We start from the raw sequence: 26,047 nt of genomic DNA, 5'->3' as shown, positions 1-26,047 counted from the left end.
TTATTTTTACCAAGGCACTTACTCCAAGCAAGTTGATCTAACACTGAGTGTTTTTACTTGCTTTTAACAGATTTTGTTAGGATTACCATTGGTTATAACATAAATCTCCATAATAGAGCAACTGTACATATTTGATCTCTACATTTAGGCCTTCTGAAATGGGCTCCTATATGTTATGCTTACATTTATGCCAATTCGAGTAATACAATTGGAGCAGTTGTACTCTTTCAGTGGAAAACATGAAAATCTTTGCAGAGGAAACAGTAGGATATTTGCAGATCTTAAGGTCAAAGCTGTTAAAGGGATAATCAACATCTTAGGTAGCCTGATATGAGGTCTAGGAAACAAACAGAGTAAAACCAGTGGGCTGAGATGATTAGTGTTTGGAAAGCTCTGTGCCTGCTACATTGAAAAGCTGTGAATTGGTCCTTTAGCATGTCAATAATGTTATAAAATGAATCCCTGCACCCTGGCCTGATGCAAGAGCATGGCTGGTGTGCAAGTCTCTGTAATGGGTTTCTGAGTGTTTCTCTGCCTTCCAGGTTCTCAGCTCCCTCGAGTACCATGTGGTGACGTTTGACTATCGAGGTACGTGGGCTTCTTTTATGAACAATTGCTGCCTGCTAATTAGGTGTGGTTATTGCTTCTCTTTTCCCCCCTCATGGGTATCGAAAGAATTTCCAGAAATTTCTTTCTAGTGCCTTCATGTGTAGCACTGCTTCATGCTGTCCAGCTGGGTGGACTCTGGCTCCTGTCTGTCCTCAAGCACAGGGCTTGTAGATGGGGGAGCTAAGGAGCAGAGAGTGAGCCAGGCACACAGGCTGTCACAGCATCCACTTAAGGCACCCTCCAGGTGCACTTATGGAAGCTGATGGGCTTGCCTGGGTGTAGTCCTTTTGGATAAGATCTAGTTGACTTTCCTAAGGTCACACAGGGAACTGAACTTGCACTTACTTCCTTTTAAAAGCCCATAGGTGAGATAAGACAGAGTAAATGATTTGCTAACAATACTTGGCAGAAGCCATGACTGCTTTGCACCTCTGCACCAGCAGTCCGGCATCTGCTGCTCTTTTTTTACCTTCTTAGTATTTAAGCCATGGCTGCAGTGTAATGCCACTATAGATACAGGAAAGAAATTAATCCATTGCATTTTTATCAAGAAGACATCTGGGAGAGGTTTATTTGTAGGAGCTTGCCCTGTTTTTCAGTCCTGCTGGCAGCTGTTTCTCTGGCTGCTGATTAGGTATCAGATGGGATGTGGGGTGCTGGCTGCTGAGCATACAGTGTGTAGATGTGCTGCAAAAATGATGGAGCCAAAGCAGTCAGGAGGGTGGAAAATTGCTGGAGGGCACTGATTGAACAGCACAAGCTGATGCTGCAACAGTTCTGTGAGACACGGTTGGGCTTTGGCCCTAAGCATCCAATCCTGTACTGGCAGAGACTCACCTCACAAACTGGTTACACGCAGGCAAAAGCAGGAAAGGTTTGGGAGCTGGGCTGTTACAGGTGGGTACATGCAAGAACGCTGTTGTAGCAGTGTTTGAGATCCAGTCCTTGATTTTGTTGTTGACTAAATCCACAAAAACTCCTTGGCAGGCAGCAGTTACCTTGATTAAATGACTGTGGAACCATCAGGGCTTCCAGCCCCAAGTCGTAGAGGTGCACAGTGACGTGAACAGAAAGTGCCCAAGTCCCATCCATGTCCCTTGCAGTTGCAGATGGGCTGCATGGGAAGAGCTGGCTGGCTCTGCTGAGCAGTTTCAGAGATTCTCAGCAGGACTCTTTGTGTTCCAGGCTGGGGTGACTCAATAGGCAGCCCGTCAGAGAGGGGAATGACCTACGACGCCCTTCACGTCTTTGACTGGATAAAAGCACGAAGTGGAGACAACCCTGTCTATATATGGGGACACTCCCTGGGCACAGGGTAAGCATCTAATCTTGGTGGCACTTCTAAAGAAGCAGTTTCTAAAGAACACTGAACACTGACCTTGGGTGAAGGTGCTGTTTGCTGTAATCCCTGGGCTGGCTTGGCTCTTGGCACCTATGGCATAATTTCTGGGGGGTGGCTTTCCCCTTTGCACTGCACAGAGTGGGAAGGGCTACAGTGAATGACTGCAGCAATGGGTCTTGAACCTTCATTGTCCAGAGGGTTCACGCTAGAAAGACATTTAGAATAATAGATTGTCCTTCAGAGCAGAACATCAGACTTCTCTGGTACTCTGAAGGAGTGTCTCAGACCAGCCACACTTGTGTGTGACTTGTCCTTACAAAAGGTTTTCCTCCTATCCTGGTAAACATGCCATGTGTAATCAGTGCTTGTCTTGCATGACTACACTGCTGGCCACCTCTGACATTTGTGTGGTCATGCCTGGCACAGGGAAGTTCAAGGTGTCAAGTGCCTTTGCCTCCATGTTTTTAACTTTCCTTTCCTGCTTCCTCCCTTTCCATGGCTGTCTGGAGGTGAGTCATGTTCAGCACCAAGTGCTCTTTACCCCTGTGATTGGTGGAGGAGCAGGGGGCAAACACAAGTTACCTTTGAGTTGAGCTGTGTGCAGATAAACTGTAAGACCACAACAGCTGTCCTTGCTGTGAAACACGTGCTGGGACAGGGAAGTATTTCAGGGTAGTGCCTCTTCATTGCTGTGACACTGAACACCCTGCTTTGTTTGAGAGAAGACAAAGACCTTTTCTTTGGCTCGTCCTCTAAATTTTTTGCCCTGTTCAGAATCCCTTTCTGGGTCAGAGCATGCTTGTGATGTTTCCCAACACTTCAGTCAGTGTCCTGAGACTGGTCCCCAGCTGAGTTCTCTGGTGATCGCAGCCAGTCTGGAGTCCAAGGTCTGTGAAACATGCTGTGCTTGGAGGATTCAGCAAATTTGGAAATATCCCTGTCCTGTTAGGGTGATGCATAGGGGAGACCTTGCTGCTTTCTGTCCCAGTTAGGGAAGCTCCTTGCAGTGTAGCCCTGGGATGCTGCACTCCAGCTGCCTGGAACACACCTCCCCCTCTGCCTGTAGCCCTGCATTCCCCTCCTGCTTGCTCAGACCTTGTGGTCTGGAGGTGGGAGGCTGTGTCACACAGCTGTGGATGTGCTGGGAGCCTGAGAGCCACCTGAAAGGAGTCCATCCAAGGGGCTCCCTGGTGTGTTGCTTCCTTGGACTTGTTCACTTAAACACAGGCCCCTGATGTCACTTGCGACAGTCGGGTACGTGAGGCCGGTGGGAGCCCAGGTCACTGTGGGCAGGCTGCCAGGACCTCGGGCAGTGTGAGGGATCGACCTTGTGGCTGTTGAGTTGTGCCTGTGCCCCCTCTGGAGCTGCTGCTCTGCAGAGGGCCTGTGCCAATTCAATGCTCGTTCTTCTTTCCAGGGTTGCGACGAATCTGGTGCGGCGCCTTTGCGAGAGAGGTAAGCGTGGCGCGTGGATGCGCTTCCTGGCGGCCGCTGCTGTCCCCGATTCCCGCCGGCGCTTGGGGCCGGGACAGAGCTGTCCTTGGCGCACCGTGGTGGCAGCTGCTCTCATGAGGCAGATGCTGACCTTGCTGGCTGGCTGCACCCCTGCATTTCAGCACATTGCCTTTGGCTTTTCAGAAACGCCCCCAGATGCCCTGATCCTGGAATCTCCATTCACCAACATACGGGAGGAGGCACGGAGTCACCCCTTTTCTGTGGCAAGTAGTCAGTGACTCTCACACTGGTGGCATGGAATTGTGTGCATAGAAATGAGCCTTCAGAAGTGCTGCAGCTGAGCTAACTGCATGACTTGTGGGGCAGTGGGGATATCTGTAAACATCAGGGGTAAAGAACTACACTTGAGACAGCTGCTGGGAGCACAGAATAAGCAGTGCCAGAGCCATGTGTCCAGCATGGGAATGAATTGGCTCTGAACTGAGTAGACACACAGTCCAGGCCTCAGATGCAGCCAAGCTGGTGAGGTGCCCTGGGATAAAGCTCTTCCAGGAAGAATTGCCAACAGTCCTGCATGATACCTGGAGACTTTGACCATGCAAGCATCCACAGGGCCTGCTCCTGAGCAGGCTGGTGAGATGGGCCCAAAACAGGGCAGGAAAAATAATGCTGGTGGAAACAGGGGCAATCTCACTGCAAAGAGCACGGTCAGCAGCCAAGGGATGTTATGGGATGGCAGTGGCCTGCCCTGTTAGTGCTGTTTGTATCACTGGCTGGTGCCTGCCACTAATGCACATTTTTCCTCTCAGATATACAGATACTTCCCTGGGTTTGACTGGTTCTTCCTTGACCCCATCACGACAAGTGGAATTAAATTTGCAAACGATGAGAAGTGAGTTCCCTCTTTGCTGGGGTTTCAGCTGTGGCTGCAGTGAGCCATGGCAAGCATCAAGGAGGATAGACATGAGACTGCACTCTGGCTCTTTTTTGGTGCAGCATTGCTCTTACTGGAGTGATTTCAATTACTCTCACAGCCCCGAGAGCAGCACAGCAGAGCTCTGTCTTTTTTAATTGTTCATTGTAAGGACAGATGCAACAGAGAGAACAGAGACTACTCAGGGATATGCTGATTAGGTTCATGCCATTTATGCTTTTCAAGTGTACCTTACACATTAAACAGTAGCATTGGAACATGGAAGGTTTGGGAATATTCCTTTGCTGTGCATTTGCCACCTTGCCTGTAATCACACAGTCTCCTTTCGCTGAGTCTTTCATTGAAGACCCTGAGCATTTGAAACCAAACCAGACCTTGGTGGGGGGGTGATGATTTACAGTGGATTGAGCCACTTTTCTCTGGTCTAAGTAGCAAGAAAATTTTATGAGCTTGTCTTTCACTGGTAAATTTTCTATAGATCAAGTGAATGGTGCCCAGATAAGGTTTTAAATTGTAGTAAATAACCCATGGGACACATTTGTCGTTACAGTTTTCTTAGAAATGCACATGTTGGTGTTAGAGAACGATGGGATTGCTCTGGGCCTTTGTGACATTGTTGTCTGTTTTACAGTGTGAAATACATTTCCTGCTCTCTGCTCATCCTTCATGCTGAGGATGATCCAGTGGTACCATTTCACCTGGGAAAAAAGGTACACACGTGGCTCTGAAAACTGATCTGGTGGGAGGAACTGGTGTGGATAGAACAACATCTCAGCCAGGCAAAAAGTCAGTAATAGAAAGGTGTAAAACACACAGCCCAGAGGGACTGCAGATTCTGTGGTGCTGGAGGTGGCAAATCAGTAGTGAAATGGGGCTGGAGCTACCAAAACTGCTCCAGCCAGGGCCCCTCACCCACGCCTGAGGGGGCTGTGGGTCTGGCAGGGGGAGCTGGTTTGGAGTAACACGAGTCCCTCACCTGCTCCCCTTGGGTTCAGCTTTACAACATCGCGGCCACGTCGCGGAGTTTCCGGGACTACAAGGTGCAGTTTGTGCCCTTCCACACAGACCTCGGCTACCGGCACAAGTACATCTACAGGAGTCCAGAGCTACCTCGGATACTGCGGTAACGCCGGGGCGGGGCTGGGATGGGCTGAGCACCCTTTGCTCTCCACAGTGGGGGAGATACCGGGGCTGGCTTAGCACAGGAGTCAGAGCTCTCCACCTCCTTGCAAAGCAGGTTTTGGGAAGGGGAGCCACAGAAATCTGGGAGCACTTTCTGGGTCATCTCTGCTGTGAGCTGGATGCTCTGGAGGAGCTGTTGCAGAGCAGTTGCTTCAGCTTGGCTCTTTTAGTGGGAGCCACTCACACTGATGGGTGTGAGAGCAAAGCTCAATGCTCTTCCCTGGAGCTGCAAATGCTTGAGCCATAGTATCTGCCAGGGGAAGACCTGCAGGCTGTAGTGTGCACCAGAGTATAGGAGAGCCGAGTGTCACTGCTTTGTCATTTCCTTTCTAGGGAATTCCTGGGAAAATCTGAACATGAGCATCATCACTGAAGACTGTCTGCTTGTCAGCACAGAGATTTTCATTTCCTTCCTCTCTCTCCTTTTCCTCCCATCTCCCTGTGGGTCAGTCTGCTGTTCTTCCATCCCTGGCACTAGAGGAGGTCAGGGATTCCCGTTCCAGTCCTGATGTGTACCCTTGTCAACTCCAGCTTCTGGCATCAGCATCTGTGACGGCAGAAGGAGGAAGTTGTTGGCTTCTTTTTGGACATGGATGGAGGGGTGGTAAGAGCCCAGGAGCCAGTACTGAACCATGAAAAATGTAAGTGCAGCAAAGCCTCGCCAACCCATCGTGGTACTGCTGAGGACAGATTTCCTAGGACACTGTGTCATGACCAAGGATGTTTCTTTCACTTTTAAACACTGCTGCTGTTTTTGGATCACGTAGAGATTCATTTGTAGGCAAATGGCTTTTGCCATGTCTCCTTACTGCAGTTGTCTTGCTTGAGTTTGAGGTGTTCTTTTTTCTAGAAAATACATGTTTTGCCTTTCCAATCAGTGGCTGTAATTACAAATATATGGAGGATCCCGGTAGTGAGAGGTATTTTTATTTAGCTCTTCAGTCACAATGTGCTGCAAGTGTTGGGGTAATTGCACACATTTGGAAATAAAATGAAAGATTTTTTTTTTGTTCTTCCTTTTGAAACATCTATTTAGTGGGAAAGGCTAGTGCCCTTTTATCTTTCCTTAACCCTTTTCCTTCTGAACATCATTTTTTGCTCCCATTCCTGCTATCCTCTGTGGACCTCCTCCCCTTTTACACAAGTACTTCCTATTAGGATTGGAATGACACATGTATATAACTGCGGACTTGGGTGTTTGATCTCCTCTTCCATGAACAATGTGTGCCCAGACTGCCAGAATGGATGTCTTCCATTACCCCTGTGTGTACCCAGACAGCCATGTGCTGCTTTTTGGTGAGAAGGGCAAGGGTTTTTTTTCCTCAACTACTTTTTGACTCCTTGGGTCAGGTTTTCCTGTTCCTGGTGGCAGTGCTGCTCCACTGTAGTTAAAAGCAGACAGCGATACACAGTTTTTGATGCAAAAATAAGTCTGGGGTGTCGCTCCCCATCTCTCCTCCCTGCCTTCTGTGTGCTGCCGGTAGCACATCTTAGCCCCTCTGCCAGCCATTGTCCAGGAGGCAGAAGTGGAACTGAGCCTTTCCCACAGGGAGAGCTTCTGGGGATGTCCTTGTCCTGCTTGTGGCTGGAAGGGGGGCTGGTTTATGCTGCTGAAGAGCTCTGCACTGAAAGAGGAGTCACTCACACACTGCCTCACTGGGGTCCTGCCCCTTGTCAGTCCACACAGACAGGACCAGGTGCTGTAGGTTTAGTCACGAGTGCTCAAAGGGAATTGTGCTGCCCCAAGGGTCTGGTCAGGGGTGTACAGCATAGTATAAACTGCTCAGCATGCATCAGAGTTATATCTGCAGGCTTATACTAGTTGCAAAAGAGACAGTAGCTTGTTCTTGTACCAAGATTCTTCTGCCATTAGTGCAGTTGTCCCTGAGGTTTCTGACCCCTGATACTCATAAAGTAGCTGTGCCACTTCACTACAAGTGCATCAACCATAATTCATTGCACTGACAGATGAGAAATACTTACCTGGCTCTGGAGGGTAACACACATTCCAGTTAATGCTGCTGCTGGCAGCTGGCTTGGGGCAAAGTGCAGCCTGAGCTGGGGCCTGGCTGGCTGCCTTCCTCCTGGTGGGACAGAGCTGGGAGTCCAGCATGAGAACTGCTGGTGTTGGTGGTCCCAGCACCACCATTCCTCTTAGCAGGCCAGTGAAATGCTTGGAAATTTAAACTGAAATGTTTATCTAAAAGTGGTGTAGTTTTAATAAAGGCATTGACTGCTGATTACTTTAGCTTTACCAGTCTTACCTGGCAGTTTTTGGGACATTTTCCCCACACTGAGCAGGTCAGCTGCGCTGGGGCAGGGCTGCAGTATGGTGGGGTGTGGGAGGTGAGCTGGTGCAGCTGGGACTGGGCAAATCTTTGTGTCTACTGCCAGTTCTGGAGGATTGACTCTCCTGGAGCCCAGAGGGTCTGTGCCCATGGTGTGGCTGCAGCTGAGGCTCTGCTCCTCCCCTGGGAGGGGGGAGACGGGAGCTGCCTGTGTGATTTCTAGTTCAGGAGGCCCTGTGTGCCATTGGCAGGGCAAACCCAGCACTAACCCCCACCCCAGTGCACAGGGTCAGCCTGACATGGGTATGTTACCCCCCATGGTGGTGCCAGCACCCTGCCAGCTGCAGGGGACCATGAAGCCACAGCTGGGGAAGGACAGCAGCGATTCAGGCATCATGGCCTGAACTTGCTGCAACCTGAACCCCGAGATGTGGAGTAGTCACAAGTCAGTCCAAAGTCAATCCAGCAGGTGTTTGGGTTGTTTTAATGAGTTGGTGTCAAACAGGGCAGTACTGGTGCACTGCACAGCACTATGGGTGTTAAACTGTGACCCCAGCACTGGGAGGGACATGTGGAGCAGCATGACCCTGCTACGGAGGAATGCCAGGGATGTGATCCATGTTCACCCCCTGGGTAGCAGCCAGCACACAGCTGCACCTGCGGAGCCAGGAGCCAGCAGGCTCAGCCACCCCACCTGGTAGTGGCAGGTACAGCCCTCCCTATGCAGACCTGGAGGCTAAAAATCCCTGGAGTGGCTTGGTTACTGGGCCTTGAGTTAGGAAAGAGGTGTGGTAGGAAGCTACAGTAAGCTCTGTGGCAAGGAAGTGGCTGGTCCCAGGCTCTCCTGCTTGTGGCACAGTGTTTGACATCGGTGCCTGCCCTGGGGCCTGCTGCTTTCACAGCCAACCTGCCTTCTTTAGGTGATACTGGGGAAGGGGATGGTCAGGGAGTGGCCTCTCCCTCCCCCAGCTTTGGGCCTGGCAGACCCCTGGAGGTGAATGCAAGACATGCTCTGTGTTAGCTGATCCTACTTGGGGGCAGGGTCAAGGAGGCCAGGCCCTTGCACACAGAGGGAGAGGGGAGGGTTTACTTGGAAAGCCCTTGTTAAGCGTGGAGCACAGCCGTGGAAGACTTATCCATGGTCATCGCACTAGAAGCACTATGCAGCACATGCAAGCTAGGTAGGTGCAAACACAAGGTCCTTTCTCCTGCCCCCCAGCTCTTGTTCCTCAGTCAGGGCTCCTCCTCAGAGCATCCTTCTACCCTCTGAGGGAAAGGCCTTGCTTCTGCAGAGCTGAGACCATAGAACTGGTGGTGCAATGCAGCTGAGGCCTCCTGCGCTGGGAGCGTATCCCTCCTTCCGTCCCTTGGTGCTTGCATCAATTTCGGGGGATGTTGGGTGGGGGGATTGCTGTGGCAGAAGGCTCCACCCCCCAGATCTCACGGGCATACTCTGTGATGGTTCTGTCACTGGAGAACTTGCCCGAGCACGCGATGTTCCTGATGACTTTCCTTGTCCACTCGCGGGGATCCTGGGAAGAGGAGAGGCAATGTCAGCACTCAGTTGCTCACCCAGCTCTGTCCTGGCTCGCAGCCTTGCAGGGCACTGGCTGGTTTAAAACACCGTGGTGTGGGGCTGCTGAAGCAGCCAAACCTGCCTCGCCCTGCCCCAGGGTGCCTGCACGCTGTGGTGTCCATAAGAAGGGCTCCACTGGAGCACACATCCCACTTACCCCCAGTCTTCCCACTGCACTGCCATGGCCAAAGACCCCATCCTTCCCGCTCAGCAGTGGCCATGTCTTACCATGAACAGCTGGTCCACTTGGCCTTGGCACTTAATGTAGGCCTCATAGTCTGCAAACACCTTAAACCTGAAACCCAAAGCAGAGTCCGGCTGGGATTTGCCTTCAGGGCAGGACAGACATCTTCCCCTGAGCAGGCAGGGCTCCCACTGAGCAGGGATGCTTCCCAGGACTCACCTGTCGTGGTACATGAGCATGTTCACCACGTCCCTGAAGCAGCCGGGGTCTCGAGGGGAAAAGAAGCCGCTGCTGATCTGGTCGATGGCCTGGCGCAGCTCGGGCAGGCTCTCGTAGTACTCCCGGGCGTTGTACCTGCGCCCAGCAGAGACAGCTCTGCCACTGCTGCTCTTCCTGGGGCCCCCACGTGTCTGGGGCAGGGAGGGCAGGCAACGATGTGGTACGGCTCCTGAGTGAGGGGCCTTGCTCCCAGGGCTGTGTCCATCAGAGCACCCTGCTCATGGCTCAGACCAGGTGTCTGATACACTTTGTGCCATGTCCCACTCACAGCCACTGTGCTCTGGACGAGCTGCATCCTTGCAGCCCAAGGCAAAGGCTGCCTCCAGCCTGCTTTTTCCTGCTCTAGAGCTGCCTAGAGAGGAAGGTGTCCCTCCCAGAGAACATGGCTCTCCCCAGAGAGGAAGGTGTCCCTCCCAGAGAACATGACTCTCCCCACCAGAGCTGAGCCCTGTATCCCCATCAGATGAACTCTGGCGTGCACCAACCCTTTCTGATCCAGGGCCTCCACGTCCTCCACCCGCATGCCAAATATGAAGAGGTTTTCTTCGCCTGCCTCCTCGGCCATCTCCACATTGGCCCCGTCCATGGTACCAATGGTGAGGGCCCCGTTCACCATGAACTTCATGTTGCCAGTACCTGAGGCCTCTGTGCCAGCTGTGGAGATCTGCTGGGAGAGATCCGCTGCTGGGATCACTGCCAAATGCAAGAGAGGTGGGAGTTAATCCTTGGCACGTTGCAGCTCCCCACAACCAGGACAGCAATACAATCCTGGGCATTTGGCAGTGGCCCTTCTGACCTTGTCCTCAGCCCAAACAGCACAACTTTGGGGCCAGAGCCAGGCTCAGCTTTGCCATGGCCCCATGCAGCTGCTGCCACTCCTGCATGAAGCTGGCTTCCTGCCCTGTGTGGAGCCCTCAGGCTCTTCCTAGGGGACAGCCAGGTGTCCTGCCACAACTGCCTCTCAGGCCAGCCCGTTCCTGGGCTCAGCTGGGACATGCCCAACTTCTGACATGTGCTTACAGAAGACCAGACATACCCTTCTCAGCCAAGGATACCCGGTAGTTCTCCAGGAAGATGACCTTGAGCTTGTCCCCCACATAGGGGTCGTTGTTGATGACCTCACCAATGGATGTGATGAGTTTGATGATCATCTTGGCCATGTGGTAACCAGGGGCCGCCTGAAGAAGAGCAGCCCAGAAATAGGGAAGGCTTTTAAGGAAGGAAGAGTGTGAGAGATGCCAGTGTGGGGTCCTCAGTGCAGTGAGTCTGGGCCTCACCTCTGCCGTTCACATAGAATCACAGCATGGTTTGGCTTGGAAAGGACCTTTAAAGGACATCTAGTCCAACCCCCCTGCAATAAGCAGGGACATCTTCAACTAGACCAGGTTGCTGAGAGCCCCATCCAACCTATCTTGAATGTTTCCAGTGATGGAGCATCTTTCACCTCTGGGGAACCTGTTCCAGTGGCTCACCACGCTCATTGAAAACATTTCCACCTTAGATCTAATCTACATCAACCCTTCTTCAATTTAAAACCCCTATCCCTTGTTCTATCACAGCAGGTCCTGTTAGAACATTTGTCCCCATCTTTCTTAAAAGGCCCACTTCAACTACTGAAAGACTACAATAAAGACTCCCCAGAGCCTGAACAATCCGAATTCTCCCAGCCATGAATTAGGAAAAAAGCCCTATTGGGACAAGAAGTCCTGAGCCACGGGGTAATAGTGATGGAGCCTTGCTCAGTCCAGTTAGTCCATGGAGGTGTTCCCTGTTGCTGGCTAATCTACAGCAGGCCCAGCAAAGCCACAGAAAGGGGACAGGAACCTTCCCCACCCACCCCCCAAGTCACGCATGCACAGAGTCTGGAATGCAGGTTACCTTTCCTCCGATCATAATGGTCCTGGGCACAAAGGATTTGGATGGATTACATCTGATGCCTGAAAGAGCAGGGATCTTTCTTCAAAATGTTTTCAAATTTGAAAGCTCAAATTTGATCTTAAAAAGAAAAAATTTAAAAATCTTCAGAACTGAAGATAAACTGGGAAGAGTTTTACTGCGTGGATCAGAGGCGGGCTGGGATCTCAGCCCATGTCACAAGGACCTGTCAACCTTACAGGACCCTGAAGCCCAACCAGACATCTGCTGGAGCTGTGGTGGGCAAAAAATGGCCACAGAATCCTTGGGGATTCAGATCCTTGGGGAACTACTCAAGCCAGAACAATGCAGAACTCCAGTGACTTTGCCTCCCTTTGGGAGTGGGCAGGGGCCCCAAGTATACACTGGGAAATGGGGTCGTAACTTGCACCAGGTCAGTCTTGACACCTGCAGAACAGGTGTGGAGGTTACCTGGGCTGGAGAGGTGGGCTGTGAGCTTTTCCCCAGAGCTCTGTATGACCCTACAGACACTCTGTCTTCCCTCCTGGAGAGAAGCCCTGGCAGTGAGAGGCTGGGGGACACCCCTTGCCTATCAGCCCAGGCAGGACTTACGGTTGTAGAGGGTGATGGCATGCAGGCAGTTCAGCAGTTGCCGCTTGTACTCATGGATTCGCTTCACCTGGACATCAAACATGGACATAGGGTTGATCTTCACCTTGTACTGCTCCTCCAAGTAGGCTGCAAACTTCAGCTTGTTCTCCTGGCAGAAGAATATGAGAAATAGGGTTAGGTTCCCAGGGCTTGCACCAGAAGTGAGCCTTTGCTGCTGGGATGTTCCTGGGAGCATGGTGCTTTTAGCCTTCTTCCCCCAGGCCACCTCCAGTGCATGTTACCTGCTTAACTTTTGCCACATCCCTGATAAAAGTCTCATTATCGATGAAATCCAGTAGCTTCTTCAGCTGGCTCAGATCTGTGACAAAGCCTTCCCCGATTTTCTAAGAGAACAAACCAGGAGAGGAATGTCATGAGACACTTCACAACTGCCCTTCCCCAACAGAGGTGCCACAGTCCTGTTGTGAACTGGAAGAGGCAGTGTGGCCAGGAAAAGGGGCACAGTTTCTCATGGTGAGGTTACTTCTCTGTGTCATAAAGAAGCCCAATGGAAACAGGGCACTTGCAAAACCTCGGACAAGCCTGCCTCTCTCAAGGAGTTCTAGCAGGAAGAGGGAGGATGTGTGCACATGTGCCAAGGCCTCCTGGCAGCTGGAGAAACTGATGGGCAGGACACAGAGATACAATTAATTGCAGGATGATATTCAGCCATGGCATGTCCCAGTGTGATGCAAAAACCTGTGCTAAGGGGCCTGGGAAACAGAAGGGACAGAACTGGGGCTGGGACTCCATGGAAGCTCCTTTGTGCCTATGAAGCTGCACACTTGTCCAGACAGCCTATGGTTGTGCCTGACTGTGTGCAGCCCCCATGAGGGCAGGAACCAGATACAGATTTCTGCAGCTTTTTTTGGCCAATTCTTCTTCATCAACTTTAAAGCCCAGCCAATCTCACACCTACAAGTACCACAGGCATGGTCCTCCCAGGCTGCCCCCACACAGCTGCCAGGTGTCAGCCTCAGGGCTGACCAGACCACAAGAAGAGGTGACCAAAGGGACACACTCAGCCCCTCACTTCACATGCTCCCCACTCACCTCAGCAATAACATCAGCCAGTCCTGGGTTGCACAGCAGGAGCCAGCGTCTTGGCGTGATCCCATTGGTCTTGTTCTGAAACTTTTCTGGCTCCAGCTCATAGAAATCCTTGAACCTGGAACACCCGGGAGCTCTGAGCCACCCACCACCACCCAGAGCTGCAGCAGGGCCCCAGCAGTGTGTGCTCCTGACTCAGGGCAGGCTCTGTCAATCTCCCTGTAACAGCTGTGAACTCTCTGCTGCCTCTCACCCCCTTCCTCAGCTGTACTGCCAAGAGTTTCACCAGCTCCAAAGGGAGAGAGTCTCTCCAGCAAGGCAACCAAGCAGATCTAAACACCCAGCTTCCCCACCTAACCCTCTCCAGCTGGCAGGCAAAGCCCAGTGAACAGAGAGAGTGCCTGCCCTGGGTGTGCCCCAACTCACACCGAGTTCTTCACGATGTCAGAGTGGATGCGGGCCACGCCGTTGACGGCGTGGGAGCCAATGACGCAGAGATGAGCCATGTTGATCCGCTTGCAGTCGCCCTCCTCGATCACCGACATCCTCCGCAGACGGTCGATGTCCCCTGGGTACAGAGCTGCCACGCGCTGCAGGCAGGGAGAGGGACGTGAGTGACACAGCCACAGGACCGAGGAGCACTCCCATCCTAAAGGTGGTCACCCCAAGAGCCCCGGAGTTCCCACAGCCTGGGACCCGCCCCTTACATCGAGGTGCATTTGGTTGAGGGCGTAAATGATCTCCAGGTGCCGCGGCAGCAGCTTCTCAAACATGGAGACCGGCCAGCGCTCCAGGGCTTCAGGCAGCACGGTGTGGTTGGTGTAGGCACAGGTCCTTTTTGTGATCTCCCAGGCCTGCATTACAGACAGCAGGTTAATGCACATCCCTCCAGGCCAGGAGGGAAAAGGAAATCCCACAGCTCTTTCTCCTGCAAGGTTCAGCAAGGACCTCCCCGCTCTGCTCACCTTGTCCCAGTCCACTTTCTCCACATCCACCAGGATCCGCATGAGCTCTGGTATGGACAGGGCAGGGTGGGTGTCGTTCAGCTGAATAGCCACCTGCAACACAGACTTGATGGTCTCAGTTCTGGCAGTGACACGACTGTGACAGTGTCCCACATGCTCAGGGCTGGGGTAAGCGTCAGCCCCAAGGTTCCTCTCATGACTCTCAAACCAGAAACAGACAGAGCTCTCAGTAATGGACCTATGCAAACTTTTTAAGTTTTGCTCCAAATTACAAATTTTTCCCTGGGAAAATAGGCCTGGAGATCATCTGGTTTACAGCCCAAATTGCCAGGGTGTTTGTAAAAATGCCCCCACTTCATCCTGAGTGTCCTGCTCTCCCTCATGAGAGGCAGGTCTGGCTGAAATTTCCCTGGACTCTGCCATGGACTCACCTTGTCTGGGAAGGTTTCAAAGCATGTTCTCACAGGATCTCGGCAGCCGAATTTGGAGGACTTGAAGCGGCGGATGATGTCCTGGAGGGTGGCAGCCACCACAAAGTACTCCTGCTTCAGCCTCAGCTCCTTGCCTTCAAAGAACTGCAAGTGGGGGCACCACATCTATCAGAGCTGCAGCTGCCATCCCCACCTGGCAGCCAAAGCCCTGGAGATGCTCCTCTCCACCCCGAGGGGCTTCCCAACAGGCCTCACAAGTTTTGCCTTGTCTGGCTGCTGTGAGGCTCCTCACCAGGGCAAATGTGCATGTTTCTCACATGTCTCTGATGGGGACAGCAGCTGCAGGGACTCACAAGGGGCATGGCATCCCAAACAGCTGCTTCCAGAGCAACAGAGCCTGCCACATCTGTGCTACTTCTGCAGAGCCAGCACAGCTCCCTCCCTTGCAGCAAAATCCTTTGCAGGGTTTTTGGACAAAGGATTTTGGGTTTTCTGCAATAGCCAGAGTGTCTCTGGACACACCAGCTGCCTCCCACACCATGCTTCATGCTGGTCTATTTTAAAACACCAGCAGGAGCAATAGGGTGTGGGGTAAAGTGCAGGGGATTAGCTTTTCCAGCACAGATGCCAATCCATGACTAGAAATGAGGGCTCGTCCCTTCTGGAACCAGTGCCCAGTGAGTGATTGGCCTGGGACAGCCCCTGCAGTGAGAAAATCCCTTGAATTGGGGATGGAAATGAGACCCCACTGTGTAAACTGACAACTGCCTTCAAATTGAAGGAGCAGGGAACAGAGCAGCTATGTCATATGGGCCAGACTCTTAGCTGCCATCAGTCAGCAAAGACCCTCTGGAACCAGCAGAGCCATACCTGTTCACTGGGAATTATAGGGACAACCTGTTGCATTAAACCAGAACAATAAACACCAGATGGCCATGACCTTCCAGTGCTTGCAAACAAGGAGATACAACTGCAGGAAGGATGATTCTGAGCAACAGGGAAGAGAGGAAAGAGAGTCACTCACGTTATCATTTGGGTACAGGACTCTGGATATGTTTTCTGCCAGGTTTCTGTCCAACACTGCCTCGATGTAGTCACCCATATTGACTGCAGAGAGAGAAATACACACAGTACTGCAGCAGCTGTAGAGATTCAGGCAGGTCCCTGACACCACACTTTTACCTCTTCTCTTGCAGAGAGATTTTGTAACAGGAATATTCAGTTTGGTAATAATGGAATAGGATGGGAATGTACATGTGTGGAGAGCACTGGAGTGACAGGAGGAGATGGGATAAGAGAAAGGCAGATCTCCATGTGCTTCACAAGACACACATATTGGGAAGGACAGGCAAAAACTGAAGGCAGACAGCAGCCAGACAAGGCAAAACAAGGAAGCGAGTGAGCAGCCATCTTGCCTGAGAATGGAGGAGAAATGAGTCTGGGCAGAGAAGCACAACACCATAATCACACTCAACTGCTGAAGGGTTCAAAAGGCTCATCAAAACCTAGCTCACAACTGCCAGTCAAGAACTGAGTAGACTCAAGGGCCATCACCCCATGTCCCACACAAGTTCTCCAAGCAAGGCTGCTTGGACACACACATCTCCTGCCAGTATGGAAGAATAAATCAAATCTGTCCAATCTAAAGCCTTCCCCTTCTGTGACAGCCTAGCATTGACATGTGGTGTGTTAGTTGCCCTGTATCTGCTCTTCAGCACTACAATTAGAGGCTGCAAGATGCACCTAAAGCAAACCAACAGTAGGATGGGCTGTGTTGCTGTTCTGCTTCAGCACTAAAGGATGATGCTGCACAGAAATGACCCTCCCTGGAGAGTCTGCAGCTCATTTGGTGACGTAGGGAATCCAGTGGCAGGTGGTCTGCCACTGGGGGAAGGCATAAGGCAGGTTGTGAGAGCATGACAAGTGTGATGGGAACAGAAGGAGAATGGGTGGGTGTTCTGGTGTATAAGGGCTCTGGAAGCAGTTGTGGGGTAGTGTGATCCATGGATGTGCACACAGTGCTGTGTTTTGGAGCTAGCTATGAGATAAAGACAAAGCAGGCCAGATGTGAAGTGCTGTGCCAGGTGCCATGCACAAAGGGACAACTGTGTCTCAGACTGGCCAGAAGAGACACAGTGGAGGGACAGCACTTACATTCCTGGAGGTTGAAGTCGTTGGGTGCCTTGGCAGACCAGAGTCTCATGGTGTTCACAGTGTTGTTCTTGTATCCAGGCACTGGGGTGTCGTAAGGCATGGCAAGGACAACCTGCAAAAGGACAGTTTTCCCCTCTGGTTACAGCACAGTGGCCTCAGAGGAGGTGGGAGAGCGGCTGAAACCTCTGCAGGGAGAATCCAGAGGGCAAAGACAAGTCCTGGCTGTGGAAGGAATACTCACCTCACTAAAATACACGTGCTGACCTTCCTACACCTGTACCTTCCTGTAACTGGGGTACCTATCAGAGCACTGAAAGCACCCTCAGCTGCCCACTGTGATTCTGTCTGTGCTGGGGTAGAGCCAGGGCAGCTTGGACCTTTGTGTTTCCATCTGGGATTAACTCCACAGACTGAATCCTGCCCATTAGCCTTCTGCAACCTGCCAGGACCAAACCCTACCACTGCAGCACCATTTCCAGAGCCATTCACCCAATATTCAGGGTTTGTTGAACCTGCCTGGATAAATCCACTGAGATCTCCAGCACCTGAACTGAACATGAGTGTGAAACTCTTTGTGCAGTTTCCAGATGATGCTTAAGCCTCAGGAGGGTGCACACGTGGCTACGGGGAGTAACCCTGGAGCTCCCAGCTCACACAGCAGGGAAAACCTGGGCAGATCATCAGAGCATGTTGGTCCTGAACAGCCTCTTTGTGCTGGCATCAGCAACACCTCCCCTCGGGGGAGAATCAGCTCAGGCTCTCCAAGCTGCTGTTACCAGCTCCGAACATGGAAGCAGGCAGGGAGCCTGCCCAGGGACTGGGGCACACATCACATGAACTCAGCCATGCTATATTTGGAGACTTCATCTTTGGCTTTTTTGAACCTTTCCAACTTGTTCCCTTAGCAGCACTATCTGAAAATTCACCTCCTTGTAGGAAGCAGTGTTTGGGATCCCTGAAACCCCAGACTACCAGCAGGATCAGAAGAAAGGCATGATGAAATGCAATGGCTCTTGGTCCCCAAGAGGATGCCTGCTGCACTTGGGGGCCAGAGAGCTCTGGCACGGTGCCACCAAGATGTTCACTGTGCTGGTGCTGTGGTGTTGAACCCCTGCACTGTTATCCTGGCAATGGCCTAGGTCACTGCACAGCCTCTGACAACCAGAAATAAAATGCTGTATTTCTCCTCTGACCAGGCCCAGGTGACTCTAACTGAGCTTCAGCTCTTGGTGCTGAAGGGAATGGCCGGGCTCTGTGACTGTGAGCTCCCCAGAGGAACCAAGCTGGTTCATCAGGCTGAGAGACCTGATGAACATTATGGAAACAAGGCTAGGTCATCTCCCTGAACCACAGAGAAATTAATTGTCCTTCCTTCCTCCATCCTGAGCAGAGATTACAGAGGAGAGGCTGAAGCATCTTTAGTATTTTTAATAAACCTGTGCCTTCATCAGCTGCGAGATGGGAATGCACCTACGATGCATCAGCCTGTGCCTTGAACAAGCACGAGCTCCTGAAGTACAGCATTACCTCCTCAACTGTGGGAGAGGCTGAAGGAGTGTTTGTGCCCCATGATGCCACAAAACAAGGCCTCCACGCAGACTGGAGACTAGAAACCACACCTCCAGCCCATTGGGCTGCTCTAGGAAAGAGGAACCTGCTCTCATGACAAGAGTTAAACACCCATGGGATTGCTCCATGCCCCTGCACAGCAGCAGCACCAGAACCACCTGAAAATCCACAGGGTGTGAGTGAGCAGTGGCCAGGAGCAGGGTGGAAGGAGCCTACACTTCTCCTCCAACATAAATCCACGCAAGACTGGGGCTTTGCCCTGGAGATCAATAGAGAAGGAGGCCCCAAGCTAACTGAAGTTGCTATCCTCCTTTTTTCTCAAATCCTGCTGCAACAAATCAACAAAAATTTTTATTTCCTCAAATCCCCTAGTCTACCAAGTCACCTTCCTAACTAGGTAGCAGAGAGAGTTTGGCCAGTCTGGGAGAGAAGCAAAGCCTGAACACCTCAGGTAGCCCAGGGTGGCTACCCTCCCCATCCCAGCAGGGAGACAGATGGTGGTACCTGGGTGTCGATCCACTTCACCCCGTCGGGAGTGTGCTCCACACGGCCGTAGAAGTGCACCGGGAGCATGTACTCGGGGCGGGCCTTCTCCCAGGGGTTGCCGTAGCGCAGCCAGTCGTCCGCCTCCTCCACCTGCAAGAGGCACACGGGCTTCAAGGAATGGCTCGTGGCTCCAAGTGAAGGCTGAACACGGCTCTTTGAAGGGAGACCGGTTTAAAAGCAAAGCTTCAGCAAGCTGGCTTTAAAAATGGGTATGTAGAGGCCTCTAGAGGATAGCCGGGCTTTCCAAAGCTTGGATGACTGCATCCCAGCTGGTATAAATAAATCAGCCTCTACAGACTTTGCAGCACTGTTCAGGTTTAAGCCATCCAAACTGCACAGACCACTGCACTCAGTCTGTCTCCAGGCCTTTACATCCAGTTTGACTGTGGATATTGTGGAATATGTGGGATGTGGGACCCACTGGTGCTCTTCCTGGCCACAAGCCACACCCTGTACACCGGGTCTTGTTAACTGCTCTGTCCTCTGCCAGACAGGGTTTCTCCTCTCAGCTCACAACTGTGGCAACGGGAGCAAAGTGAATCCATCAGAGCCACCTAGGCTGGTATTATCCAGAGATGCTTTGTACCTCCAGGCATTTCTCTGCTGTGGGGGGAGGGAAGTAAAGGAAGGAGGGAAGTAAAGGAAGGAGGAGATAGTGGGACAAGGAAGGGCAAGGCAGGGGGGAGGGCCACAGCCCGGCATGCCACCACCCCTGTTCTTTTTTAAGAAACTCGAAGTCAAATACAGGGGAAGCTTTCCCCTCCCTGTTTTCACCATTTATGGGGCCTAGCATTGCAGCTTCTTTGTGGAGAGAGGGAGGAAAAAACAACCTTCAAACCTCTCATCCTCCCTGACTTATGGAGAAGTATTTTAAGAGGAAAAAGGTACTTTATGCTCCAAAGCAAGGTAAGTCTCCAGCTGGAAACCATTTCCTGACATACACTAAGGAAAACTGCTGGCTGGGGCAGTTTTTCAGCCTATTTTCACTTGAAAATAATATTATCACTAATGCTACAGGAAAATCCCTGTTTAAGCCCTGTCTGCCACTGACCCAGGGAACCCACAAGAGCAGCTATCACCCCAGGCACTTGCCTATGTTCCATCATGATCAAAATCCTTTGCCAGACACCTTCCTGAGGCCCTTAGGCACACCTCCATCCTTAGTCTGACTGCTTGCTGACTCACTGCCAAGTTGGATGGGACTCTGGGGTTGTTGCAGCTGCACTGTGGAGACTCAGGCAGGGACACCTCTGGCCTCAGCCATGCCCTGTGGCTCAACTCCCACATCATCATGCCCAGTGACAGACTCAAATGCCCACTTTAGGAGCAGCTCAAGGCACTGCAGTTCATTTTACGTGTCCAGGCCTTGTCCACAGCATGAAACAGAGGGAGAAAGAGGGACCTGAGTTTGCCAAGTTACCTGCCAGCCATCAACAATCTTCTGGTTGAAGATCCCAAACTCATAGCGGATGCCGTAACCGTAAGCTGCCAGACCCAGTGTGGCCATGGAGTCCAGGAAACAGGCTGTAAGAGTCCAGGAAACAGGCTGTAGGAGCAGAGGACAGGCACACTGCAAAGAACCTCACTCCTTGCTTGCTGCACTTGCTTGTGTGCACAAAGATGAGGAGCTCCCACAACAGTGCTGCTGGAAATGTTTACTACTCAGAGGAAACCCATGTGCAGAAGGCACACAAGGAGACAGTCTGCAGCAGGACTCTGTGTGGTCACTCAGGTCCTGCCGAGCGACCACAAACCCCCAAAATTGTTGGTGACAAGGACAGGTCACCAAAACCCCCAATCCAGCCTTGTTGCAGTGAGAGCTCTTCTAAACTTGCCCTGCTCTAAGCCTGTCTGCCCAGTAAAGCAGAGCTTCTGACACCAACCTGCTGCACCACTAGCTACTTAACTATTATTGCTTCCAAAGGAAACCCTTCCAGCTCTCAATCCAGGCAGTTCTGGTAAAGATCAGCCCCAGCATTTACTCCACGCTGGGGAGCTCTCATCTCCAGCTGTCCCACTGGACAGGCAGGCTGAAATAGCAGCCAACAATCTGCCTGTGTGAGAGCTGTTGAGTGCCTCTGAGAAGTGAGAGATTTCATGGGGAGGTGAGGAGAAAGGCGCCCGACAGCCTCTTCCAGCCGCAGCCCTGCCTGCTGCACTGTGGAACACACACCGACAGCTCCGGGCTGCTCTCACTGGGGAGGGGATGTTTCTGGCCAGCCAGGAGCAGGCAGGAGGGTACCACACTGCTGAAGGCCTGTGAGGCAGATGCCAGTAGTGAGGGTGTGACAGCCACGCCACAATGGGTCCCCACACACTCTGCATGAGGAGGGGGCTCCCCTCCCCCTGCATTACCTGCCAGCCGGCCCAGGCCTCCATTTCCCAGCCCAGCATCTTCTTCAATTTCTTCCAGCTCCTCCAAGTCCAAACCCAGCTGTTGGGGAAGACCACAGCAGAACATGTCACCAAACAAACCCCATGTCCTGAGCTGCTCTCTAAGGAGGGCAAACACATCCCAAAATCACCCATACTGAGGGAAATTAAACCCACAAGGTCTCTGTATCCCTCCCCACCACTCCCCACAAAGCATCTCACCAGCCCCTAGTCCTTGGGCAGCCCAATTAATTGGAAAACAATTAATTCTATCACCAAATGTCGCTTTCCCATGAAGAAGGTTTCCTTAGAGACTTCAGACAAAACACTCATCCCCTGGCAACCCCTCGGGTCAGGATGTCCTTTGACCAAACTCGACATTGGAGACAGCATGGGGAGAATGGTCAAGCCAGTGTGCAAGGGACCCCTGAGTCCTGCCTGGGCAGGGGAGGTCATCCCTCTGCTCGTGGCCATTGAGTCCTTGAGGAAGGGCATGGCCAGGCTGGCAGCAGTGACTGCAGCATTCACCATCACTCTCTGTGCTTCCCACATCCTGCCCAGCCTGCCACTGAGCTCCTTGGCTGCAGTCTGTGGCTGGAAGTGGTTGCCTGCATCTCTTGAGCCATTTGTTCTATGGCCTGGGAGTCCCTGCCAGATGAAGGCTAAGCCTGCCAGGAGCAAGGACTCTCCAGGAGTCCAGAGGTGCAGACTCTCAGAGTCTGGTGCCAGGGGGGACAGCAGGGTGTCAAGCCAATACCACAGCTGCTCCCCAAACTGTTTTCCCAGCACTTCAATCATCTGCAACCACCAGATGGGAAAGCCTCATGCACAGGATGATGGGGACATAAAAACTGAGACAAATTCTCTCAGTGACAGAGCCATGCTAGATACAAGACCTCTGGACCAACCTGGCCACTGGCCATGATGAGCTCCACAAGCTGGAGGCTACAGCAAAGGAAGCCTCCACTAGCATGTTGGGCCAAATCTGCACTTGGAAAGTGTCTTGCAAAGGAACTTAGAGGATGCTCCCTGAAGAAAACCAGCCTGCCCTGTGAGGCATTGATACCTCAGAGAGGAAACAGGTGCCTCCCTGGAAATCCCTTCCTATCTCTTGGCAGGGAAAGTGCTTGCCAGGATGTTTCAGCAGCAACTGTAGTACCTCATTTTGAGACACAGTGGAGTGCCCAACTTCTGCTAGAAGTGTAACATAGATCAATCTGGTGGGGCAGAAGGAGGGCAGAGGGGAAGCTGGGAGAAATAAAGCCTTTGGGTGAGAAAGCCAAAAACCTCACATTCTGTCAAAAAAGGTCACGGTGCTGTTGCAGAGATGTCTGCAAATAACCATATAAGTAAGTAACCATGGCCTCACATTAGTGATTGCCTTGGTGATATCCAGCTGATTTTTTTTCCAGATGGAAATCATCTGAGGACATTTTACTTCAAGCAAATCATTTCCTTCCTTTCTCCCTTCCCACCAATTAACTTCTACTTGGCAGCACTGCTGCTGTGCCTGTGTACCTCCAATGTATGAACCATAATTTGGTGTTTTGCTGCTCCAGTCTCCTCTTCTGGCCCAGTCTCTCCCACTAGACTACATCTCCTGTGATAAAACATCATCTCTCCTACTAATGGAAAGCTCTTTGCAGCCTGTGACTCCCATGTCCTTTGGGATACTAGGTGTTGTTTTCAGTATACACTTCTGGGCTCTTCCATTCACTACAGGGAAATGGTGGTTTGAAAAAAAATGTACTCCAACTTCAAGGCATCCCAAGCCCCCCCACCACTGTCTTCTCTAGGGAATGAAAAACACTAAGACAGAGCCAAGCTTCATTTTGTATAGTCCAAATAACACAACATTCTCAGGCAAAGCCCTGAGAAATAGATACTCAGCCCTCTGTGTGGAAAAGTTTAGCCTCGGGGGGACCCTGGTACCTCCAAGACTTTACCTGGTAAATGGCTTCGTCACAAGCATTCTGCAGGCCCAGGTTCACCATGGTGTTCTGCAGAGTGCGACCCATATAGAACTCCAGAGACAGGTAGTAAATGCGCTGAGGAGGCAAAGCGAGACACTTACACACAGCACAGCACTTTGCTTTCACCAAAGCTGCTTAAAATCAAGAGCAGACCCAAGCATTTTCCAGAGTAGGGATGTCTTCCCAGACTGGCTTTTGGCGCCTGCTCCTGAACACCACGCACCAGAGTTGTTTGTCAGAAGAATTTCATGCGGGACGCCGGCCAAGCCTCCACCACGCATTCCCTGCCAACAGCCTTCTATAGAAAAATCTCGCTGCCTGTTAAGTGTTTCCCTAATTAACTCAGGGCAAGTATTATCTAGGATGCTGAATGATATATTTATACACTGTCAGGCTCAGCTGAGGTGATGTTTACGCTGGGCTTTTAAAGCTTTCCCATGCTAGGCTGAAGCTGATCCAGTCTCCCAAAAGCCAGAGCAAGCCCCCTGCCCCATGCAGGCTGGCTGGGCCAGCACCTTCCTGCGAGCAATTTTCCAGCACTCCCATCTCATGGGTCCTCCTGCTCACCCCTCACTCAGTTTCATGCCCGTTTCATCCTGTTGAACAAGTAAATTGTCCCATAGGTGGCAGGGTTCCTGGCACGACTGTGCAGTGACCTTCCAAGTCTGAGAGGAGCCGTGTCTGTGCCGCAAATGCTAACGAAAGCCTGTTTGTGGGATGAGGAACAGGCTGTGCAAACTTCTCCCCTCACTCAAGATTCATCACTGTGGATACTTTTATAAATAAACTGGAATTTTTAATAGAGCAATAACCTGGCTTCAAATTGTGCTTTCCCCTGAATCTCTTTCCACTGTAGTGTGGATTTTTCCCCACTAAGCAGCAGGATTACCCACTCTGCCACCTCTGCTGGGAGTTCCCTGGGGCTCATCAGAAAGACTGAAATCATCGCACATAAATGCTCTGCTCCTTTCAGTCTCCTGCAGGGGCACATTTCTGGTGAAAATCTAAGTGTAGAGAAAAGTAAGCAAACTCAGTCCAGGCTCCTCTGAGCCTTTATAGCATCTGTACAATCCCTTCTGTTGGTGTTGCAATACAGATCAGGGTGCACTTGTGTGAGTTAGGATAAAAGGGAGAGTCCCATGCAACAGTGTAACTCCCCGAGTATCTGCAGCCATTCTGTCGTGAAAGTGCACTTTGTTTTTTGTTTCATGGCAATTTTCATAATCTTGGGGAAAGAGCTGACTCAGGGAGGTGGTTGCCTGCACCCTGGGAAGGTATGTGCCTTTCTCAGTACATACCTGCTCTCTGTGGCACCCCAGTCAAGTGCTCGATTGGGTCTTAATTCAAAAGGATTAGGGCTGAATTATGTCTTGCAGCCCCCAACACCTCCAGCATCACTGTCCTGACTTGGCAAGTGGGGAGGAGCTTGTCTGGTTTTCACCAGCAAGAAACTCCTCTCCAGCCTCAAAGCTGAGCTGCCTGCATGTTCTGCAGGAGTGAAGTCAGGACACAGCTGTGCTGAGCCATGGAGGTGATGATGCTCACAGGGGACACCACTGTGGCAGTGTGAGTGCAGGACGTGACCATGGTGGAGCATGCAGAGGAGCTGGCAGCAGCAAGGCCCACGCAAGAACATGCTCAGAGTGGGACCACAGGAGACATGGCTGTGACCAGGTGCAGGGGGACACAATTATGAAAGTGTCTGAGGGGGAACAATGCTGCAGCAAGGTTCATTGGAACAGGACTGCAAGAGTTTATGGGGACACAGTCACAGCGAACTGCACAAGGGACATGGCTGGGGTGATGTCCGTGGGGACACAGGCCTGGTAAGATGTGTGTGAGCGACATGGGTGAGGCAAGGCTCATGGGCACACAGCCACAGCAATGCCCACAGGGGCACGGCCACAGCAGAGTGTGTGTGAGCGATGCAGGTGTCATGATGCCCGCAGGGAAGAAATCATGGTGGGATGCATGAGAGGCACGGCCATGGCAAGGGGCCCCACAGCCAGGTGCACACAAGGGACAACGCCCCTGGGTCACACCCGCAGTGACACCGGCCAGGTAGACCCGGAGACACCCTTGGTGAAGGCACAGCCGCCCAGCGCCGGTCCCTCGTCCCGCCGCGGCTCACCTTGGGGTCCCGCTCGTAGTAGTGCTGCTGGGTGCGGATCCAGCGGCCCACCAGGTGGTCGCGCACCGTGTGGGCCAGCGCGAAGTAGTAGTCGCGGGGGGTGGCGACGTTGCGGTCCTTGACGAGGGTGAAGTGGAGGTGGCGATTGAAGCTCTTACGCACCTCGGCCACGTCCCCCAGCCCCGCGATGCCCCGCACGCTGATCTGCTTCCGACGGTCCCCGTCGCTCAGCGGCGCCGCCATCCCGCCGCCGCCGCCCCGCGGGCTCCGCCGCCGCTGGCGATGCCTCCGCCGCAGCCGGGGCCGGGGCAGGGCCGGGGCCGCCGCGCCTGCGCCTCCTCCGCCCGCGACGAGGCGGGGCCGGCGCCGCTGCCGGGGCGGGCCGAGGGGGACCGGGAGAGGGACTGGGGACTGGGATGGCGTGGGGGGCTGGGACGGCACCTGGGGACTGGGATGGCGTGGGAGGCTGGGATGGCACCG

General features: G+C 52.4%; 2 protein-coding genes across 3 annotated transcripts in view; one reads left to right on the top strand and one right to left on the bottom strand.

Annotated features, from left to right (window-relative positions):
- The window catches only part of ABHD12 (abhydrolase domain containing 12, lysophospholipase), a 38,852-nt gene extending 31,076 nt beyond the window's left edge, over window positions 1–7,776 (top strand). The window contains exons 6-13 of the mRNA XM_048299237.1: window positions 543–588; window positions 1,795–1,924; window positions 3,369–3,406; window positions 3,590–3,669; window positions 4,216–4,298; window positions 4,972–5,050; window positions 5,336–5,463; window positions 5,856–7,776. Coding sequence (XP_048155194.1) covers window positions 543–588; window positions 1,795–1,924; window positions 3,369–3,406; window positions 3,590–3,669; window positions 4,216–4,298; window positions 4,972–5,050; window positions 5,336–5,463; window positions 5,856–5,895 — 624 coding nt within the window. The 3' untranslated portion in view covers window positions 5,896–7,776. The remainder of the gene's footprint in view (window positions 1–542; window positions 589–1,794; window positions 1,925–3,368; window positions 3,407–3,589; window positions 3,670–4,215; window positions 4,299–4,971; window positions 5,051–5,335; window positions 5,464–5,855) is intronic.
- A 491-nt stretch (window positions 7,777–8,267) lies between these two features.
- PYGB (glycogen phosphorylase B) lies at window positions 8,268–25,863 on the bottom strand. 2 transcript variants are annotated; one of them, XM_048299216.1, is made up of 20 exons: window positions 25,568–25,863; window positions 23,410–23,511; window positions 21,446–21,524; window positions 20,511–20,614; window positions 19,049–19,180; window positions 16,976–17,087; window positions 15,846–15,928; window positions 14,822–14,965; window positions 14,391–14,483; window positions 14,133–14,279; window positions 13,852–14,015; window positions 13,429–13,543; window positions 12,618–12,719; window positions 12,337–12,484; window positions 11,728–11,786; window positions 10,886–11,027; window positions 10,335–10,542; window positions 9,790–9,924; window positions 9,615–9,681; window positions 8,268–9,342 (listed from the first exon to the last, which is right to left on the bottom strand). In XM_048299216.1, exons 1-20 carry the CDS (start codon window positions 25,808–25,810, stop codon window positions 9,190–9,192), a joined length of 2,532 nt encoding a protein of 843 aa, XP_048155173.1. In that variant the 5' UTR covers window positions 25,811–25,863; the 3' UTR covers window positions 8,268–9,189. The 2 variants fall into 2 exon arrangements, with proteins under 2 accessions (XP_048155173.1, XP_048155174.1); XM_048299217.1 differs by having other exon boundaries at window positions 20,511–20,636; window positions 25,568–25,667.
- Between the last annotated feature and the right edge of the window lie 184 nt (window positions 25,864–26,047).

Source organism: Corvus hawaiiensis, chromosome 3 (genome assembly GCF_020740725.1).
Source record: "Corvus hawaiiensis isolate bCorHaw1 chromosome 3, bCorHaw1.pri.cur, whole genome shotgun sequence".
NCBI classification, from domain to species: domain Eukaryota; kingdom Metazoa; phylum Chordata; class Aves; order Passeriformes; family Corvidae; genus Corvus; species Corvus hawaiiensis.
Note: the sequence above shows the minus strand (reverse complement) of the source record. Positions and strands in the feature narration are given on the sequence as shown.

Excerpts from the sequence above, each read along its gene's own strand:
- PYGB (XM_048299216.1), bottom strand. The coding sequence starts at position 25,810 with ATGGCGGCGCCGCTGAGCGACGGGGACCGTCGGAAGCAGATCAGCGTG. Across the intron at positions 15,929-16,975 it reads CGACTTCAACCTCCAGGAAT|TCAATATGGGTGACTACATC; the intron begins GTAAGTGCTGTC and ends CTCTCTCTGCAG. Across the intron at positions 9,343-9,614 it reads AAGTGGACCAGCTGTTCATG|GATCCCCGCGAGTGGACAAG; the intron begins GTAAGACATGGC and ends TCCTCTTCCCAG.